At 43.5% G+C, this 22,004-nt stretch overlaps 1 protein-coding gene and 1 long non-coding RNA gene across 2 annotated transcripts in view; both read right to left on the bottom strand.

The window, feature by feature from the left end:
* Nucleotides 1–11,568: 11,568 nt before the first annotated feature.
* LOC136422653 (neuroligin-4, X-linked-like) overlaps nt 11,569–22,004 on the bottom strand; it is a 113,293-nt gene continuing 102,857 nt past the window's right edge. The window contains exons 6-7 of the mRNA XM_066410481.1: nt 14,674–15,386; nt 11,569–12,909 (exon numbers count right to left, since the gene is read on the bottom strand). Of these exons, the coding sequence (XP_066266578.1) occupies nt 12,240–12,909; nt 14,674–15,386 (1,383 nt within the window). The 3' untranslated portion in view covers nt 11,569–12,239. The remainder of the gene's footprint in view (nt 12,910–14,673; nt 15,387–22,004) is intronic.
* On the bottom strand, nt 17,890–20,957 carry LOC136422655 (uncharacterized). Its single transcript, XR_010753654.1, has 2 exons — nt 19,831–20,957; nt 17,890–19,560 (listed from the first exon to the last, which is right to left on the bottom strand). It is a non-coding gene; the product is annotated as an uncharacterized lncRNA (long non-coding RNA).

Raw genomic sequence — 22,004 nt, forward strand, 5'->3', positions numbered from 1 at the left:
AAATGCATGGAAACATCTAGTGAAGACGACAATATAGACACAAGAGAGTGAGAGGTGGAGGGCGAGCACAGCGTCCCAAACCAACTGCCACAGGTTCTACAGAGTCCACCAGACAAACAACAAACCCCACAAGTTATGGACACTAGCAAGACAACAGCCAGAGTACCAGAGAGACCTTAAGAACCTCATACTTCTCAGTACCATCCCAACCAGACACACCGTAAAAACATGTCCAACCTGCCATGACCCTACAGAAGACTTGGTCGGTCATCTAGTCACCAGATGTTCCACTTTTAACCACTTACGACAAACCCTGGCAGAAGAAATAGCAAACATTCTGGGAGTAAGAGTCATGGTAAAAGTACACGAACAACCAGACGAGAGATTCACAGAGGTCATGCTGGGTGCCGAGATAGTGGAAGAAGTTGTAGAACCAGCTGTGTGGAGCGCCTTCATCACAACAACAGCCAGATTGCTCCGCCCTCTGGCAGCCATGGCATTAAAGCACGCCACCTGGAAAGAGAGGCAAAACTGCAGCACGGGGGAAGGAGAATAGAGCACACGAGAGCTGAGTACATACATAGTATGTAAGTACATACGGGAGAAGAAGAAAGAGCTGAAAAGAGCTGGACTTTAACCACCCCCAAGAAAAGCCACAACACAGTCTTGGCAGAAGCTAGGCTACGAGTTAAACACGCGAGCTGTGGAGAACTGAGCTGTGTGGATTCACAAGGAGTTGTAGAGAATGGTGTACACTTGCAGCAAGTCTTCCACTGTGAGGTTGAAGCGTGACAGACTTCTGAGCATAAACAGTCTTCCGTTTGCTTTTGTGGTCATTTTCGATACCTGCGTACCCCATCTCAACTTTGCCTGCAGCCAGACTCCTAGCAAACACGTGGCTACCTCGGTTTCCAGCAGTGTTCCATCAATTTTGAAGAACTGGCGGGGTGGGGGGGGGGGGGTCATGAAAGAAAACACCATGATCTTGCACTTGTCTGCATTTAGAAGCATGTGGTTTTCCATAGACCACAGATTGAAATTATCTAGTTCCTCCTGTATGATGGATGGCTCTTTGTGATGCCCAGACTCTCCCAACGAAAGATCGTCAACGTATTTCCACTCATTCAAGGGAGATTCTCTTACCGCATCGTCGAACACAACCAGAAATATAAGGGGTCCAAGTAAGGTTCGTTGAGGCACCGAGCAGGAGAGGGGGCCTTACGCATTTGAGGCGGTTTGTCAGGAAGTCACTTATCCAGGGGATCAAACTTGGTCTTGCTCCAAGCTTTAACAGTTTGGTGATGGCAATGGTGTGGTCAATCCTTTCGAAAGCTTTCGAGAAGTCCGTCATCACAAGAGTAGTGATGTTACCCAGCTTGTCGGAGTTTCTGGCTAGGTAGTCAGTCAAAGTAACTATGTAGTGAGTGGTGGACTTTCCCTTCAGGCATCCGTACCGCTGTGGATCTAGTGACGGTCTGAAGTCCTGTAGCAAGCACTTACTAACAAGTGACTCAGCTACTTTAGCTAGTTGCGATGTCAACGAAACCGGGCGTAGTTTGTTAACACTCAGAGGCTGGCACTTAGGGAGTGGTACTACGATGGCATCCTTCCACTGTTGCGGTACGTGCCCCTTCTTAAGCGAAGTATTCAAAATGTCAGCAACGGGTTGGCTAAACTCGTAGCCAAACTCCCTCAACACTCTCGTGCTCAGCTGATCTGGGCCAGGAGCTTTTCCGACTTCAAGCCTTTGCAAAATGGGGTACACGTCCCAGGGGTAGACTCCTGGCGGAGGGGTCTCACATGGCAGGTATGCTGGAAGCTGAGTCGGATCCAGGCTGGGACGTCCCTGTGCCACTGTTCCAAACTGTTCGTTTATATAGTTCGCAATGAAAAGGCTGTCTGCTGAGACATTGTCCGGGATGTCGACAGAAAGTTCCTTATGTTGCATGTTGAGCAAACCTCTGATCTCTCTGTACCAGCTGGCTGGATTGTCACTTTTCAGCTTTTTAATCTGGTCACCATAGTAGGATTTCCTGGCTTTCTTCACCTCCCGGTTCACCCTGTTCCTGAGGTGTTTCCACAACAAGGTTTTACCGTCCGAAAAGGCCTTCTTTCTTCTGAGAATAAGCGACTTTGCTTCCGGTGAGATCCATGGTTTGTCCGTACTGTGCATTTTAACCAGTCGCGTGGGGAAGTACTGTTCGATGGCTTTTACCGTGATTTCGTAGAAGATGGCTAGCCGGCTGATTTACCCTCGCATGAGGGTTCATCGTACAGTTCCTGCCACTGGTAAGAACAGAGCCACTGACCGAAGGCACGTATATCCGAGTCCCTCATTGGTCGCACTGTCCTTGGTTTTGTTTCACTACTTTGTTGACAAGACTTGGCTTTCCACAGGACCATATTATGATCACTGAAGCCGAGAGGACTGGTTATTTCTGGTTTGTTGTAGTAAGCCTGGAGGTCTGTGATAATCACATCAAGAATTGCCTGTCCTCTGGTGGGTTTGTCAACAACTTGGGTCAGTCCATTTCCACGGCAAATATCCTCGGTATCCAGTCTGTTGAAATCACCCAAGAGAATTAGCCCTGCTTCAGGGTGACTTGTTCTTATGCGATCACTTTCTGTAAGTAGATGTTCCACAAGTGTATCCTGATGCTGAGAGGCTGGAGGGTTATACACTGTACTGATGAACACATTCATGGACTCGGTGCCCCAAATCCATATAAAAGAATTGGCTTTATACAAGAGTCAAATATTCTTAGTAAACACTTTGGAGAAACAGATGAACGAAGGAGGGGTTTAAGACTGTACATAGCTTTACGTGCTTTGAGTGAAAGTTTTTTTGCAAGAGAGAAGCTGCCTGATGAGGTGATATTCAGGCCCAAGTAGCAGCAGGAGTGGACTATGTCCACTGTGTTTCCCCCAAAAGTTCGTTTGGGGAATGACTTGCCAGATTTATTGAAGATAATAGCTTTCGTTTTCTTTGAATTAACTTGAAGTTTCCATTTTGCACAAACGTCTTTTAATTTATCTGGAGCAATCTGCAGCCCTTTGTCGGACCCGGAAAAAATAACAACATCATCTGCGTATAAGAGGCACGATACGAATAAGTTATGTAGGGAGGGCGGTGAGCATTCGGTATTATCAAGTACATGTACAAGGTCGTTTATGAAAAGGTTAAACAATGTAGGACTAAGGTTGCAGCCTTGCCTAACACCCTTCTCAGTTGCAAATGATGGCGTTGGTGTACATGTATTTAATTACCTTATATAAAGTGCCGCCTACTCCCGACTCTTACAATTTATAACGGAGTCCCTCTCTCCAAATGGAATCCAAGGCTTTCCTGAAGTCAACAAAACACGAATATTTTCTAAAAGATATTTACTTTAAAGTGTATCTAAGATGAACTAGTTGTCGCTCGTTCTGAATTTGTTTCTAAAGCCGGCTTGATTTGGAGATATGAGTTTATTTTCATCCAGGAATGCGGTGAGGCGGGAGTTTAGAATAGATGTAAACGGTTTTGCTAAGCAGCTGGTAAGTGAAACCCCCTATAGTTACTGGAGTCATCTTTTGCCCCGCCTTTATGCAGGGCAACAATGTGACTATTGCACCATTCCTGGGGGAAATAACCGGAGGACAGGAACAAGTTGAATAATTTGGTAAGTGGTCCAATGAGAATGTGTGGGAAGTATTTCAGCATTTTATTAAGAGCCAAGTCCCTTCCCGAAGCTTAGCCGATCTTGAGGTTCGAGATAGCTTGCTTAATTTCGTTCTTGTGTATCGGCATATCTAGGGCATTATCTAATAGCGCCTCTTCTAGCTTTGATAATTTGCTTTTAATTTGCGTTTCGAAGCTGCTAGGGGATACATTGATTTGAGGATTCTCTTCAAACAGGCTTTTAAAGTGTGATTAGAGAGAATCGTCTGGAATTGTTTCCTGAGTTGGAAATTTGTCTTTTGACTTGTAGTCTTTTAAAAGTGTCCAGAAGGCTGAGGGGTTGTTACTAGAGAATGTGCTAAGTTGTTTGAAAATACTGTCTTTATGACCGTATGTGGTGTTGCCATAAATGGTCACATCTTTATTCCTATGGCACCGGGTGGACTAAGTCGGTCAGCCAATGAGATAGCTCCTTCCAAAACACTCATGCATGTTCAAAACTGGATCTGATTGGTTGAAATAGTCAATCCAATTAGGAGACTAACTCTTACATGTGTGCAGGGCAGAATGTCGTTAAAACAACTTCAGTGCCCCCTGAGTCACGTCCTTGTGTTGTATATACTGTGTCATACTGAAGTTATGATGAAGTGAGAAGGCTCAACATTTACGCCCGTATAATAAAAAAATCTTCTTGCGGTGTTTCTATCACAAATGTAATGCTCTATATGATTATTCTTCTATGTATATATATATATAGCAATGGCGTGTTTACTTGTTTTCGCTAACACCAAGAGTACACAAAGGCTCATATCCCTTCAAGTGGTTGTGTATCTTTTTATTTACATTTTTTGTAATTGTGGTATCACTGGTACTGTTTGTGTTAGTGTTACAGTACTAAATAAGCATCAGACATTTGCAGTGTGTCCAGCAGAAATTTGTGAAACTTTTTGCACAACTTGAGTTGGTTCCGAAAAACTGTCTGCTGCAAAATTGTCTGGACTATCAGATTGCAGAAATTCTTCCGTAGAAGAAGCCTTCGGCAATGCTGTAGTTGTTTACAATCAGAAATTTGCATGATACTTGTTGGTCCATTCGCCGCTGGAAGAGTCCATTCTTGTATGCGGGGGAATATTTGTTAGAATTGAATTCTGGACTCTGGTGATAATGAAAAAGTCCATTTTTGTGGATGTGGGGAGAGCAATGGATGAAATATGTTGTATTTGCTCTCGCAAATATTGCCCTTCTAGTTAGATTTACTTTTCCATAATTAGCAGTGACAATTGCCATACAAGCAGTCTTTCATTTGTTTGCATTATTCCACATCCTGATGTTATGGCTGAACTTGGAGAGGGGGCGCAACGAATTGGACAAGTCTCCACAGTAGTTGGGAAAGTGTGGGAAAAGTTGCCTGTAGACAGACGAAGGGTTTGCATATGAACTTGTTTTACCCATGCTACAGGCACAAATCTCTCTTTGATTCTGTGTCAGGGTACTACATTACAAGCAAGCTTACTAGAACATGTATATTAGCACAACCCTTGCAATGTTTTCCCAAGGGCCAAGTGTCATTACCCACAATTCTCCGAAATCCGGGAACTTACGAGAAGTTCCCGAACATGCCACGAGCATTCGGGATTCAAGATCGGTTCCTCGGGTTTGGCAACGACCGTTTAGGATGGCAACGACCGTTCTGAGAGATAGCAACGACCCTTCTGAAAGGCAACGACCGTTCACGAAACGGAAATTTGCGTCGGCGATAGTTAGGAAACAATCTGATAAGTTTTTGGCAAGGCCTATATTTTTTTTTACGCCGACCATGTCCTAATCGTGTCGCAAACTTGTGAAGCAGCAGCTCTCAGTAGCCGACAGTTTAACCCATCCAGGCCAGTGGCTTTGTTTTCCTTCGTGAAAGGTCCCTTGGAACAAAGGCTTCTGATATTGGTTGAAAGGAGAAAACTGCTGTACTACGTTGTACAAACTGTAACGGATGGAATGCTGACTTGCACTTGTGTAATATCCCAGTGAGTTTGTTTGCTACTCCACCAAAGAAGGTATTAAGTTCCTGTGGCAGGGGGATGATGTTACTTCTCCATTGCTGTTAACCAAGATAGGTATCTCTGTGGACTTTTGACTTCCAGTCAACCTCTTTGGTGCCTTCCACATTTCAGAGAAGCCGTTCTTGATGCCAGCTGAACTGCTGAAGACCATTCTAGCATTCTGAGACGTGATCTCGTGTGGAGTTTATTATGATCTTCTTGGTTCTGTTACGTTGCCTCCTGTATGCATCCCAGTCTGCAGGTAACTGTGTCATTTCTGCCTGTTGCCTTGCGTTATATCGCGCATGCATACATTGTCTCACCTCTTCTGTGATCCATGGTGGGCAGTTGTCTCCTCTAACCCTGAACTTCTTAACCGGAGCATGCACATCGCACACATTGACGAAGAGCTCCTTCCAGGTTTCCCACCTGTTTTGCACAGAGTCAAAGATGTCTATTGTGTGCCACGGGGTTCTAGCAAGGTCTGCTAAAAAGCTTGCCTCGTCCATGTTCTTGTAAATTCTGGTAGTAACCATTTGTGGCATGGGTTTGGCTTTTACAGCCTCCACCATCTGACGCGTGTATTGTCCTGGGGTAGTGGTAAGAATCACATCAATCAGTGTTGCAGATGTTTCAGTGACTCTTGTGGGCAGTTTTACTATGTTGGTCAAACCATGTAAGTCACACAGAAATTTCAATTCATATTGGAGTTCCCCGTGTCTACACGACAATCACAATTTAGTCTCCCATGATCATGATCTCCATGTTACAGTCCATCGCCTTTTCTAGACAGTTATTGAAATGCTCGAAAAACTTAGTATCATGAGGGGGTCTATACATACAACAGATCAATACACGTTTGCCCACAGGTAGTATTAACCCAATCCAAAGTGCTTCAAGTTCCTCAGACTGTAGACCATTTCTCTCACGATGGGCAATGTGCGATTTGATATACATGGCTAGACCTCCGCCATGGCGCGATCCTCTGTCGTTTCGTAACAGAGTGTATCCTGGGAGGTTAAGTATATTATCTGAGTAGTCCTTTGTCAAATGTGTCTCTGTTAGTCCTAGAATATCAATATATAACTTTCCTGGGTAAGAACCTCAAGGTACACATGTTTTGCGGGCAAGCTCCTGATGTTCTGGTGTGCCATCAGCAGCCCCTTGTTCCCAGACGTCTTAGGAAATGTAGGATGTGGTGGTAAAGGATCCAAGGTAACTGTGTTAGGTGATGACGGTATATCCGAGATCAGTGGCTGTTCAGACTCAGCTTCAGTGAGATGTGAGAGGCGTGCAAACTCACACTTGTAACAAGACCACTCAAATTTATCATGTTTTAGGTAGGTTCGGAAAAATATTTTTGACATGCCTGCATAGGTGGGATGGGACCATTTGGTACATACCTCACACTCTATCCCTGTTCTGACTCCTTTTTTCCAAACTTAATACAAAGGTACCATGTCTGGCTGCAGAGAGGTGGTAATCAGCACTGTAATATGACAAAGTATTATACACATCATGGTTCGCTATTCGGCTAAGGCCCGTGACAGGGTCTACAAATGTCAGGAAACCATATGCAAAAAGAACAAGGTACATCATCAAAGGACTGCTCATGGTTACAGCAAGTTACAAGTACTAGTATTCATCAAAATAAGCAAAACTGTTTCCTGTACAGGGCTCGAAATTCATTGTTGGAAATAGGTGCACTGGTGCACCCGACAAAAAAGAATTAGGTGCACAGAAAAAAAATTCGGTGCACCACATAAAATAAAGTTGAATGTCAGCAAAACAAAATTACCAAGTTTAACGCTCTTAAGAACTACAATCTGTAATTCTATAGCTTACTAGATACATCAAGTAGAATACAACGAAGGGTAATTTTAGCTATTCTGTCTAAAAGTCAAGTAAGTCAAGTAAGTCAAGATACTTACATTTCAAGAGTATTTTCTGTATATTAGTGTACAATAGTACCCTTACCTTATAGCCTACAAAAATATCTAGGTGCACTTGTGCACCTACAGTCAAAAATTAGGTGCACAGCTCCAATTTTGGGTGCACACAGGTGCACATGCACCCACTATTTCGGGGCCTGCTGTACATATGCCCTAGATGGCAATAGTATCACTCCTACAATCGTCATAAATAAGTTTCCCTAACAATCTACACACTAACCCTGACAGTATTACATACCAATCTCCCAGCAAGCATGGCAGCCTTCATGTAACATTACATGTCCTTTGTCTGTCGATGCCTCCTGTCCAACCTAGCCTGCCCCCCCAACATGGCCGGAACTGGCCAGACTTACGATTGGGGAATATAGATAAGAATTTAGATAAGAACTTTGCACAATATAGGTACCTCTGAAATTGTTACAAGTACACGGTCATGCCGAAAAACCAAAATAACAACTATAAACGACAAGAACTAGGAGGACTTATTCTCCAGACAAAAAAGGCCGCCATCTTGTGGTCCGTGACCCCTTCCTGACTGGGCAGTGATATAGTGATTCACATATATGATCCATATGAGGCTTAATTTCGCGAGAGTTTGAGTTTCGAGAGTTGCAGCCCAGCTATCTTAAAGTTTGTTTTCCCGGGGCGCTGGGATGAGGAAGAATTAGAGTAATGTTCGCTCTGTTTAATACACTAGGCACAAAAAGTTTGGAAACTTTACTTTGGTTGATCATATTTCCGTTGTTTCTTGATCAATTTCAATGCATTATATATCGGTGGAAAGCTTGTCTAATTATATAATTTCCTTTCCTATGATACCCAAATCATTATAATTGCAATCTCAAGGAGCGATCACCAGGCCTGCTTATGCGAGTGGGTTGTAGAAAAAAAGTGCCCAAATTTCCCTGCTTGTGTTAGATACTCAGCTCAGCGCCAAACCCGTCTGCGGTGGTGTCGTCCGCATCGTGAATGAAACAGTGTGTGGACGAATGTTTTGTTCACAGCTCAAATAAGAGTAGATTTATTTTGACTGTTGGATGGGTAAATGAAAGTGTGGGGGCAGCGAGGAGAACCCTATGCTGACTGTTGCACAGATAGACTGACATAGACTGTTTGTGGAGTCAGCGTCATGGTGTGGGGCAACTGCCAGAGGAAAAACCAGGCTAATCATCCTAAGCAACCTCGATGTGTCAAGATATAGAGACACCATTCTCCATCCAGTCACATTTCCTAGATCCTTACCTCTGCAATATGAGACTGGGTGCCATTCTGCAAGATGATAGTGTACGTCCATACAGAATGAGAGTCATTTCAGACCACCTCCATGATGCAGGAATACAGAGGATAGAATAGCCTTCCTGCAGCCCAAATCTCAACACAATTGAACACCTCCCAGACTCTATGATCACATGGCCGAGCTGTGCATGCAAGAATGATCAACAGAACAATACGACCTGCGACGACTCCTTGTGGAAAAATGGCCAGGGGCCGTGTAACAAAACTGGTGACAAGCATGAGGAGGATGTGCCGGGCTGTGGTGATAGCACATGGCTTGTGTACTCAATATCAAGCCACCTTCATCATAACTGAGGCTCCTTTACGCAATTTCTTGTTTGAATGAAGACTAAAAAAATAAAAACCATGGCTTTCATATTAATGTGTTTTGTTGATTCAAGTTTCATATTACCCTTCTACACAAGCCACGTGCTACCAGCAGAAGAAAAATAACTGAATTGAGCGTTTGACTTAAGTAGGGTAATCTGGTCACTTTTTTATGTGACCCGCTCGCATAAGCAGCTCTGGTGCTCGTTGCATTAACTTACAACCATCATGAGTTTGGTACCATGGGAAAGAAGATCGCACAACCTTTTCAATGATATGCAGTTCATTGGAATTGATCAAGAAACAACGGAGATATGATCGACCAAAGTTAAGTTTCCAAACTTTTTGTGCTGAGTGTACATGTCACGCTTGTCTTGTATGATTTAGATATAGAATTGAAGTGTCACAAACAGACGATCTATGTCCAGTATTTGGTGAATGGTATGAAGTTAAAATCTGGGTATGAAATTGTACGAAGTTGTGCGAGGTCAGAGCCTACTACAACGGGGCCTGGTAGGCGTCGGAAATACGAAGATGACGTAACGTAACATGACCAGTTTACGTCCGATTTATTCAAAACGTCATTTATCATAAAACCGCGCGGACAGAGCCAAATGTTTAACCCATGGATAGAAATATCAGCTCTTCTAACAAGAAAATGCATGGTCTGTAAGTTTTTCTCCGCCTGTTTAACGCCGTGTGAGCATGTATTTATACTGGGGTATATGGTGTAGAATTGTGCTAGGCTTACCCTTTATCGTCCACCTCAGTATTTCCCCTTCTAGTGCTATGCTTGAAGAACATAGACCGGAAAAAAATGCACATTAACTGTCGAAAGTAGTCTACAGACAAATGGCAGTAAAGTCACTATGTTTGTCCCTCCGCTTGCCCGACGCGATGGAACAAACCATTTTTGTATTGTGAATTTCCCCGAAATCAGCAGCACGTGGCGTTCACGTGATAAACGCATGGCCATGATGTTATGCCGTACAAAAATGTATCATCTGACCGGGGGTCGCTAGGTTGTATCAAACCTTCCTAAAACTGGCAAGGGTTTCAAACCTCGAATTACAATGGATGGTTTGCATATCAAAGAAAGGTTTAACGTCAGCTACTTTTAAAAGATACTAGTTATCGTGTAAGTTAGACAAATATGATGGAACACGCGGTGTCGAATTACATATGAACTGCGTCATGCATGACGCTTTCGTGCAACTTGTTGTTACTGGTTCAGGAGTTTATTCTGTTATGTCGCTGGACGTAAACCCTTTTAAATGTTTTGTATAAAAGAGAGAGATGGCTGAGGATCATACTTATGACGTTCTTTGTTGCTCATGGGAACAGGCTTTGGCATTATACACCGCGACATGTGGACATGACCCAATCTGGACGTAAACTACTCCTGCACGTAAATAGGTCATGTTACGTTAGGTGCCACGTGACGTAGCAATTTGCGGTTGAGGCAGTGACGGGTGACGTAGTAACCTAACTTCGTACAAGGGACGGGGGTAGCCTCCGTTGCAGACTCTTTCCGGCTGTTTTCTTTTTATAGTTACAGTTTTACTATTACACTTTTGTTTCTTGTTGTTGGCCGGGAAGGAAAAAAATATAATAGTAAAACTGTAACTTGAAAAAGAACACAGCCGGAAGGAGTCTGCAACTGAGGCTAGGCCGGGGGACAGTGTACGATGTACGAAGTACGGAGTTAGAGAGGGGCTACCTATGTTAAAGTAATGGGCGGGTGACGAAGTAACCTAACTCCGTATAGGCTGAAGTCCAGTATTCACTCGCCCCTAGACTTCCAATGGTGAACATATAAGAAAAGGGCTGTTAAAAGTCACCTACCTGAAGTTTAGATCATGGAAAACTCACATTGGCAGCGTAGTCTGACCTCTAAAGTGTCAATCTGCTGAGTTTCGCTGATTTTCCACCGGCGCAAAGTGGTGAAATTCTATCAAAACATGGCGAGATGACCTTTTACCCCCCCTTCACAAGACCTGATCACATCCAAACTACACCTATTTCAAAGTGTACCGGACACTTCAAACACGGCTAAAACCCTGTTTTTCTAACTAAATAAAATAGCCACAACCCTTACCTGTCAATTCCAGCTCAAAAACACCAACATTTCCAACAAAGAGGCCTCCTACAGCTACTTTTAAAAAACATATACAGGCGGTTTCTTCCATTAAAATGGACCCTCTGCGCATGACTGTAATCGTGACCTTTGGCCCGTACGGGGGCGGGGTAGGGTGTACGATGCCCTAATGCCTGGTCTCTCAATGTGTAAATACCCAGGAAGGACAAGACCCAGTGGTAAACAAGCAGAGGAGGCGTTTATTAGCGGTCATAATTATAACAATAGCACGGGCTGATCTGGATTAAAATTACTGCTGTCGCTCTGTGGCATTTGAGACATTCACACAGAAACCTTCTGATTCTTGACCCGAAAGCGTACCGACTGCAGTTGTATGATCAATCATTGGTCCATTGGAGTCACTGAACAACACAGGCGGACAACATCTACATTTTCAATAAACACATGGCAGCCCGACACTTGCAGGACATCTCTGCGGCATTGAAATATGGAATTAATAGAATACTGATTAAAAACCTTATATTCATCACCTTGCAACCACAACTGTGGCATCATTACGCACGACGTCATCATCTAAGAGACTGTAAATGTCAAGCTTAGCATCCTGGAGAAAGAGAAGGTGTTTAAAATGATGTATGTCTCCATTGTCATTGCATTATAATCATAACTCTAGGGACAGTTGATTCGTACATATAATATATTGATGTAAAATCGCTTACTTGGCCTTAGACTAATAAAAGGCGTGCAACGGTCGTAGGTTAGAATGGATTACCAAGCAGTACACGTGATTACGACGTTTTGATACGGTTTGGTATAGAAATTGTAGCACATTTTTGGTTACACAACAAACGCATTTACATGTCGAAAGTTCCTCTGCTAGAGCAGGGCAGTCAAACCATCTGGGGGTTGTTCCTCGTCATCACACAGGTGTTGCCGTCAAATCCATGACTATTCAGGTCTAAGCCTTTCGACCTATATTTTTCTTCAATCTTAGGACAGTGATGTCTCTTCTTGTCTTTTCGGTGATAACAGACGGCAAATACAACAATGTTTATGAAAAACAAAGATGTTCCAACCGCAATGACAACGCTGAGTTCAGTAGAATAACTTCGCCTGTCATGTATGTTGGTATCATCTGGCTCAAACCAATTCGGCGGTACTTCAACCTTTGGTCTCGTCAGGCCCGTGGGTGAAACCATGGCCAGTGGAACACACGTTGATGGGAGTGATCTGTCGGGTGAAGTTGAGAGAGTTTTGTCCAAAGTTGTCACTCCGTTTTTTAGGAAGATTCCTCTCCCTATATCCAAGCCTTTACAAAGATCTATAAGATCAGGGGTAGAATCTCCCTTTAGGACAGCTTGTGGACGAATGAGTTTCGGAATGAGATCTGTCCAGAACGCCATGCGTTGTGAACGGTATCCTTGCCTAACTCTTGGTTTCATACCAAGGTACATGTAGTCTTGGTCGGCTATTGTATAGTTCTTCCACACGAGGTCTTCGTATTTGTTAGGCCGCATATGGATGAATCGTGTCTTTTGTTCACGTGGGGCGTTAGGATCTCTGAAAACGCAGTTGAGAAAGAAGATCAGCAACAATCAATAATAAGTAAATAGATAACAATCAATGAGATGACTTCAATTGATGATATATGGTATATGGTATGATATATTAATGGTATATCTAGATTGTAAGATAATTTCCAAGTAAAACTGTGTTACATCTTTTCCGTTAGCCGTTCTTAACCCATAAACAAGAGTCCGTAGGACACAATTCACTGTGAAGTTATTATGGTGTTTGCGGGGTTGGCTGAGGTGTTTGCTGACCTCTTTAACTACCGACATGCCAACGTTCCGACAAATCCTTTTAAAGGATATTGATTTATAGATGCGAGAACACAGGTCCAGACAAAAAACTAGTTGTTCAAAGTATGAAAGTCTCATCTTAGCAAAGAAAGCTATTGTAGCATTTGCCCCTAAATTATGCGAGGCTTTGAGTTGTATAATTTATATCTGATGATGTTTAACTTTACTTAACTTCCAAATGCCCCAAGAATAAAATTCCTTTTATTTGCCATCACGGAATTACAGTCTTTTCTTATCAATTATACAAGCTATGTCTTCATTTGCATAAGTGACATCTATCGGTATTCCTCTCCATCTCAGTTACAGGCAGTGTGGGATTCCGGAGCCTAACCTCTGCTTGAAGGGCCTAATACCAGGCATCATAATGGCACCAGCTGGTGTCAGCTGATAGACAAAGGCCGTTATATAAAACAACACATAACCCAACATCTGCTTGGAGAAAACACTTTAAGAGCACACATATATCAGTTCATTTCCCGTCATTTCCAACTTATAATGCAATTTGGTTGATATATATTACTAACTGAAAATATCGGCCCCTTTCTTGATTCGCGCAGACTCTCATAATCCACATGTTAATCTTACACTGTCTATCTAAAATATTGCCCAGTACCGACTTCCCTGGCCGTCCGCCGTGAACGCATCAGCCAGCAAACCAACGTGTACAAAACTATGACAGCAAATGGCACAAAACATCACCAAATCTGCTTAGCAAAAAAATACAACTGGACACCCGCAAAACGTGCACGAAATTGATGACCTGATACACATGCCCGTCAAGACAGTGGTGCTTTTGAAATATTACAGTAACGCTAAAAGCTGTTACGGTGTAAAATAGACAACGGGCATCAGTACGCCCAGCCTAGCACTATATGAGCCTCTACCAGGCTCCGCTGATCGCTGGGAAAACAGTAGAAATCGGTCAAATAGAGTGAATAGTATGCCAAGGGTAGTCCGCTATCAGGGAAGTTCAATACGACTACCCTTGGCATACTATTTATTCTTTTTGGCCGATTTCTACTGTTTTCCCAGCGATCAGCGGGGCCTGGTAGAGGCTAAGACTATATTCCAAGTTACACACCAATGCAGTAACGGGATCGAGATCTGTAGCTGAAAACGTGCGCGCAACACATCACCCTATATCTACTTACGACAAGACTCGCGATTGGACCAAACTGAAGGGTGTGCTGAATGGGTGGGCTGTTCCACATGCGCGTCAATATAGGGGTGCAATTAAAATATCACATTGATAATAAACACAGTCATGGTGTGAAAAAGACATCATGTATCACCATGCGCAACCTAGCAGACGATAAGCAAAGTTAGACACCAATATGACAACGGGATTGTGAGTTCTAGTTGCGAACGTAAAAACAACATCATTTCTAACACTCCATCAGGAGGTCACGCTCCTTCCTAGAGTAATACAGGTGGGGTTGGATGTTGTACCTGTGATACCTACCCGGTTTTGACAAAGTTAGTCCAATACGTGATGATGGCAGTACTCAGCATGGCTTCAGACTTGGTGAAGTTGGTTTGTGCAAACATTCCCCCACCACCTAACGGCGCACCAAATACAAAAGGAAGCTCTTCATTCTGAACTGATCCAACCCAGTCAGGAAATGGGCTGTACTGTGGTTTATGGTTGAAAGTGTACAGAAACGTCCGTGGCGAGGGACTCCCTCTAGCGTGGTAGTTTGCAACACTAACCAACGGAACGCCGACTTGTTGTTCGGTGAACATCCTGACGAGACCAGCGCGCCGGGTTCTGTTGCTCTCTTTCTCGCCCCAGTTGGTGTAGATAAAGCTGATGGCGTCTTGTATTTCATTCTCTCTGTATGGAAAGACTTTGTTCACGAAGTCTAGAATGGCCACAGCAAATCCCTCCCTGCCCACACCTTTGTCAATATTCTGGTATCCTTCAATGTAGGCATAGCCCTCGTCTTCATTAATGCCCATCAGGAGGCCAACGTCTTGGAACTTTCTCAGTACATCACTCGGCCTGGACATGAGATTAAGCGGTGTATCTGGGACAATGTCACCATCTACTACAGGACCAAAACTGCTGAAGTACTGGGGCCCAGCAGGCTGAACATACGCGGACAGGAGACCATCAAGGGGCTTCCCTCGGAGGCAGTCTACCATTCGGGAAAAATTACTTGTGCAGCAGTCTACCTGTGAAAAATACAAACGCAACAAGAGTTCAGAGACCTCGTAATCAATCGTTCGCAGGCATCACTAGTACTGTCTGGTGCATAGCGGCTACCGACATGCATAAGGCTCGCCAGGCTGGGCTATGCTCGGCATGGACAGCCCCCCCCCCCCCCCATCTACACTATTTCACACCCGGTAGATTTCTAGCGGGGACGAGCGGGAACCAATCAGATGGCTGCTGACAGGTCATGGACTGTCACCGTCAAGTAGCCAATAACTGGCTTCTCGCGGACTATTCGCACCCCTAGTTTCATGTAAATTTCAGATATCCAAGCCAAGCGCATGATCATTAGTTTTGCACCGGGAGTTTTAAAGTCCTCGCTACAAAACTAGTATCCTTTCGAAAGATTAACGTTGATGATCCAAAAGGGAAAAAACTGTGAAGATGAAGTTTTACACCTTCAACGGCGCTGCACTCGCGCTAATGGAGCGGTCGATCCGAGAAGGAACAGATCCTGACGACGCTGAGATTTGTGAAGTGGACCCGACATTTCCCACCAAGACGAAGCGATCGAAGACGGGCCGGGCACAAAAATGGAGAGAAATCAAGTCCAAACTGGTTCTGAATGAAGGTTTCGTGGCGCACTGTGAGGCTCCAAATCACCGACTTCCGAGGAGAGAAGACATTGAACTCATTTTCCGACAAAGTCACCAAACAACGGGTCCGGAGTCCGTGTGTGAGACGTCCTAAAAGAGGGCTACGAAAGCCGATAGACCCAGCATTTGTATCATGATACATTGTGATGAAAGTTTGTATATGTTACATTAACTCTTATTGTTATTTCTGTGTATAGAAGAAAGCTTCAGTGTACGAGTACACGGCAGAAAATGCTCTCTATGGCGCGACGGGCTACACCGTATTATGGAATAAAACGTTATGTATTTCAGTCTTGATAATTTTGAAACGTTTGTCTGTCATTCATTTGATCCCTATAACCTTCTTTTGAAGCCCCAAACAAATGCTTCACACAAATGTTATTCTGACAATGATAACCCTAACCCACAAGCGAAGCTAATACAATTTGAATCTACCAAGAAAGGGAGTCCTGGAAAAAATTATTTGTAATGTGAATGAGCAGACAATGGGTGTGAAATACTCCTTCTGTCGCTCGCGCGCCAACAGATAGTGCTAATTGCCTACTCTGCAAGTGAATGAACCGGGCTAGCGGGCCCTGATAAATTATTCATCTCCTAGTCCCCGCTAGAAATCTACCGGGTGTCTTTCAGTGACAAGCCAACCCCCCCCCCCCCCGGCCTCATACCTCTATGAAATATTTTGAACCTTTGTAGATTTATTGTTTTATCTTTTCTTACTGATTATGCAAATAAGGCTGCAGGTAGAATAATCTATTTCAAAATGATGGTCTTTAACAAAATTGCATATATCATGTGTGAAAATCCTTTCTTATGACAGAATACAATGTTTGCAATTAATCATGAATTATGCAAACGTCTTGGTCCTTTGCATAATCTATGTCACCCGTATGTTACAAGTATTAAATTTTGACCAATTTTTCCATTCATCATGAAAAATAGTTTCCTATTTGTCATGCGCAGTCATAGGTCCTCCGGAATGGGTGATGCGGAAATTGCCGTCTGGAGCCTAAAGATTCATATCGGCTGAGGCGAACGCCCCTGAGCGGATAACTATGCCCCCGGAGAAAATGTCCCGGGGTTTGGGTGGGTGGGTCGCTTTAGACTCCATCGGCGGGCGGAGGCCTATAACTAACACCCGGGTGTGGTTACACGTTGCCTTATATAGTGTGGAGGTATCACCTGATTCCTTCTGACCCATGACCGCGCATGACAAATAGTTTCCTATTTGTCATGCGCAGTCATAGGTCCTCCGGTTGATGCGGAAATTGCCGTCTTCCGCCAATGCTGTATCTGTCAGTCTACCTACCTTTTACTTTCATCACAACGTCACATATATCCCTTACTGACTCTATCTAATGCTATCCTTCTGCAACTGATATCTCATTCCTTCCCCTCACTCATCCTCTATTCTTCGCCCCTTTTGCTCAAAGTACATATTGCCCTCCCCTTTGATAAATTGATAAAGACTCATGTTCAATGTGCCTTAATCTCACTCGAATTACTTCAACAACTTCAGCAATAAGTTAACCTTGATATTACTTTCTATCTTTCTTCCCATTCTCAATTCTCCATTATAACATCGAATAAGTCTTAATCCAAAATTGAAGGGAGGGAATAACATTACTGTTTCCCTTAAAGGTGAAGAAAAATAAGCGATTACGAAAAATTTTGGCTGATGACTATCGAACGTTGAATCAACTAAATTGAAGTTAGTTAACAGATCACTAATTACAGTATACTTATAAAACGTGTACACGTACCCACAGCCAAACCAAAATATATATATATATAACTATACATAAATACGCGTAAACGTACCTCAGTACATATGCGTACAATTATTGATGACAAAATATAGAATACCACAGGCAGATAAACAGACTTTTAATAAGTATGCCCAAGAAAGGACAAACATGATGCGAATTTACAAACTCATCAAATATAATTATATGTTATCAAGCCCTTGAAAAGACTAGACCTCCCTCAGTAGCCGCATGGTGGTTTGTTCTGTTTTTCTTTGCTCAAGACGTTCCGTGCGTTCCATTAACGCTTGCATTTCCTGTTAAAACAATGCAAATAAAAGAAAACAAGAATACAAAACACCTCCTGTTATCATTACACATCATACAACAATGCACTTTTGCTAATCTAACGCCGGGCAAAGGAATTACTGAAACTTTCTCGACAAAGCATTGTCAGTCTCTAAATACCGGACCAAAAACACAAGATCTCATCACATAACACTCGGCCAAAACGTAAATAAAATAACACTGTGTCGAACAGGTAACCCTTCACCTGTTGAAACGTCTTGTTAACAACGCTCATTCACAGCTGAATAAACGTTAATACTAAAACAAAAAGGCACACAAACATAGAAATTACTGCCTTAACGGGGACACATGCACACTGCAACATGTACCCCGTTCGATCAAGTGTCGAATCGGGAAATAATACAACACTCCCACTTGGCTTAATGCCTTACCGGGAACACTTGTACACAACAACACATACCCTGTTCGACAAAGTGTCGAACCCGGAAAAAACACTCCCACTTGGCTTAATGCCTTACCGGGAACACATGTACACAACAACACATACCCTGTTCGACAAAGTGTCGAACCCGGAAAAAACACTCCCACTTGGCTTAATGCCTTACCGGGAACACATGTACGCAACAACACATACCCTGTTCGACAAAGTGCCGAACCCGGGAAATAACACTCCCACTTGGCTTAATGCCTTACCGGGAACACATGTACACAACAACACATACCCTGTTCGACAAAGTGCCGAACCCGGAAAATAACACTCCCACTTGGCTTAATGCCTTACCGGGAACACATGTACGCAACAACACATACCCTGTTCGACAAAGTGCCGAACCCGGAAAATAACACTCCCACTTGGCTTAATGCCTTACCGGGAACACATGCACACATTAACACATACACAAAATAACACATACTCACCTGCCAAAACCGGGACACACAATAGGGAAAATTACGAAATGCAGAAGTAAATAAACAACAACGAAAACATTCACAACGTAAAAGGGGAAAGGAAAACAACCATCAAATATTTTGTCAAGACATTAGAGAAAACGCAATCACGACACACAAAAAATAAATATATATTACAGAGCTCAACAAAGCAATGATAATTTCGTCATAACTCATGTAAATCAAAACTAGAGAGGGCGACACGAAACTGTAGGGATCTCTTGTGAGAAAGCGTACACCTCAGTCTTTTCCACACTCCAAACCCTTGGAATATACCAACAAGGAAACCAAACTACCAGGTGTGCACGAAAAACTGGCTACCACTAGGGTGAGACTGGCGTGAAAGGGACGTCAGACACCTTGGGTTGCCTCGTCGCATGTCGATGGAACTGCCGGAGGTAGAGCTGGCTCATGGGACGGTGAAGCTCTGGCATGATGCCTGCATGGCGCCTGGTAGCCGTTGGCAGGATCCCTTGGGTTGCCCGGGCGCATGTCGAGGGAACTGCCGGAGGTAGAACGGGCTCGTGGGACAGCGAAGCCTGCATAGCCAAAACACATTGAAGAGAACTGAGGGATGTGTCCCAAAACACAAGGTAACAAGACAACGGAAAACAATCTCAAATCCTTGCATGTCCTGAACCACACTGCCCGGGCCTCAAGGGACCACAACGTGCCGATTACATGACGATCCCGGGCCAGCCATACAACATCCAGCACCCATACACAATCTCACAATCAATCGTGTAACGTCTGAAATAAATTCAACCGAAAACAAACAAAAGAAATCCTCTAGAATGGGAAGTGTTTACCGCCTACTCTACCGGGAAATCGGGGAATCTGAATGAGGACGCACGGCTCCACTGCTTGCCGGATGGCCAAGGTGACTCCTCGTTACGGTCCCGCAGTGTGACGACCTGGTCTAACGCCTGAGCTGTCCCTCGCTGGACCAGACCACTCGTCGCCGCCGTCGGACCCGGGGCTGGTGCCTGATGTACCGGAGCCGCTATTACCTGACTGGAGCCGTTCGAGAGGCCAGGCTTGACCTTGCTGTACCTCGCACACAAACACCTGAATAATAACAGACATGAGGAAGAAAAACAATGGCATTCCCACGTGCAGCCAGGTGTCGCATACCTGTAACCATTGTCTGCAGGAGCAGACTACACAAGGAAACAAAACGCCTGTAAAATGCAACGACCGAGTGCACGAAAAATGGAAAGTCCTGGCCTCGTGGCAGTAGCTTCCCTAAGTTTTAACCTGCTAAGTTCCTAAAATATCTACAAACAAACGTAGATTAGACATATCCTGCTATCCGAACATTCAGCGAGTGTCTACGAGTGAGCGGCGTCCACTGAAAAAAGAACGTAAATTAATTAGGCCACACGTGTTGGAGCACCTGGCCGCGTGTCAGCGTGGCTGGAAGAGAACAAAGGAGGACAAAGGAAAAGACCAAATAGCACGAGTATATAACTCCGGCTGTCTCTAATCAAGCAAAAATCTTGCGCAACTGTTGAACAACAAATACAAAACCCACCAAAAACTGGAGTCTCTCGAACACAGCTTTACAAAGATAGGATAAAGCAACACGTGGACAAGCAAAAAAATTCGACACAACTAGAAAATAAATGCTCAAACTTTCACCCCTACCAGTTCATATAACCACTAACAAACCTATCCTTCCCCTTCGAAAAGAAGGGACAACGGAGAGCAAGCTGCCGTACAGACGTGCCCGAACGCATTCGCGGCTTGCAGACACTTGAAATTTCCTCGGCTTCGCTTGCTGGACATTTTCTCCGGGTGGTTGATCTCGTAGACGAAGAGCTAGGGACTCCGTCGGCGGGCGGAGGCCTATAACTAACACCCGGGTGTGGTTACACGTTGCCTTATATAGTGTGGAGGTATCACCTGATTCCTTCTGACCCATGACCGCGCATGACAAATAGGCTTTAATTTGCATAGTTGCTATCCACCTCCCACCTGCCATAAATCACATGTGTCATGTATTAGAATCCTCTTATGTAGACAAGCAGAGACATGTTCAATCTAATTATGTCATGTCCCTACTCCATATCTACTGTTTAAGACCAATATATTTGTAGTGCTTCAAAAAAGAGGGTTATCATGACAGATAGAAACGTTTAACATACACTATGTCAACTATTGTGTTGATTGCTTCGTAATTGTTTCCATTTACAACTGTCGAGCAATAAAATTGTTGTTTTTATTGGCAATGATACAGGTACTAAAATAATGTACATTTGGTCTGAAGATAGCAATACGTTCCAACATGTCCTAAGAACCCAATGGCAATTTGTAGTCATTTACTTTTAATGTCCAGTTGAAGTCACGGGAGCCAGAATAGACATTTTTGGTCTTAAAAAAGCAGGAAATCCGAAAAGGAATCATTTTGATGTATTTTATGCCAAAAGTGTAAATGAACCCCCATACGTAATCTTGGGTTATTGGGTTTCAATACCAGGGCATAGAAGCCCAAAATATACATATTGGGTATGAAAATAGGCAAAAATCCCAAAATACATATCTTAAGTGGTGTATGCCAAAGCCGAAAGGTGTTAATGAGGTCATATGCACGAGGAGTTCAGGCACCCCAGTGTCAATTTCAGGTCATTTGGCTTCAATACCATTGCACAAGAGTCCAAAATACACATTTGTGGTCTAAAAATTGGAGGTTGGTGCATCGTGGTACGTATACATCAACTTGAACGTTCTTTCCTTTAAAATCAATTTTAACTACTAAGTCATTCTGTTGTAAAATACAACAAGTGTTTCATGAATTGATTAATCTTATTCACTTTAATGACTTAACAAGTCTCTAAACCTTCCCCTTGCTATGGAAGTATCTCTTCCTTAGCGACTGTTGCCATAGAAACATGCCAGGTACTTTCAATTGTCAGAAAATGAACATTCTCCAGCTAGTTGTGACTTTCTCCTAATTTGGCGTCATTTGGACATGTATTATATC

This window comes from Branchiostoma lanceolatum, chromosome 17 (assembly GCF_035083965.1).
Source record: "Branchiostoma lanceolatum isolate klBraLanc5 chromosome 17, klBraLanc5.hap2, whole genome shotgun sequence".
Classification (NCBI taxonomy): Eukaryota; Metazoa; Chordata; class Leptocardii; order Amphioxiformes; family Branchiostomatidae; genus Branchiostoma; species Branchiostoma lanceolatum.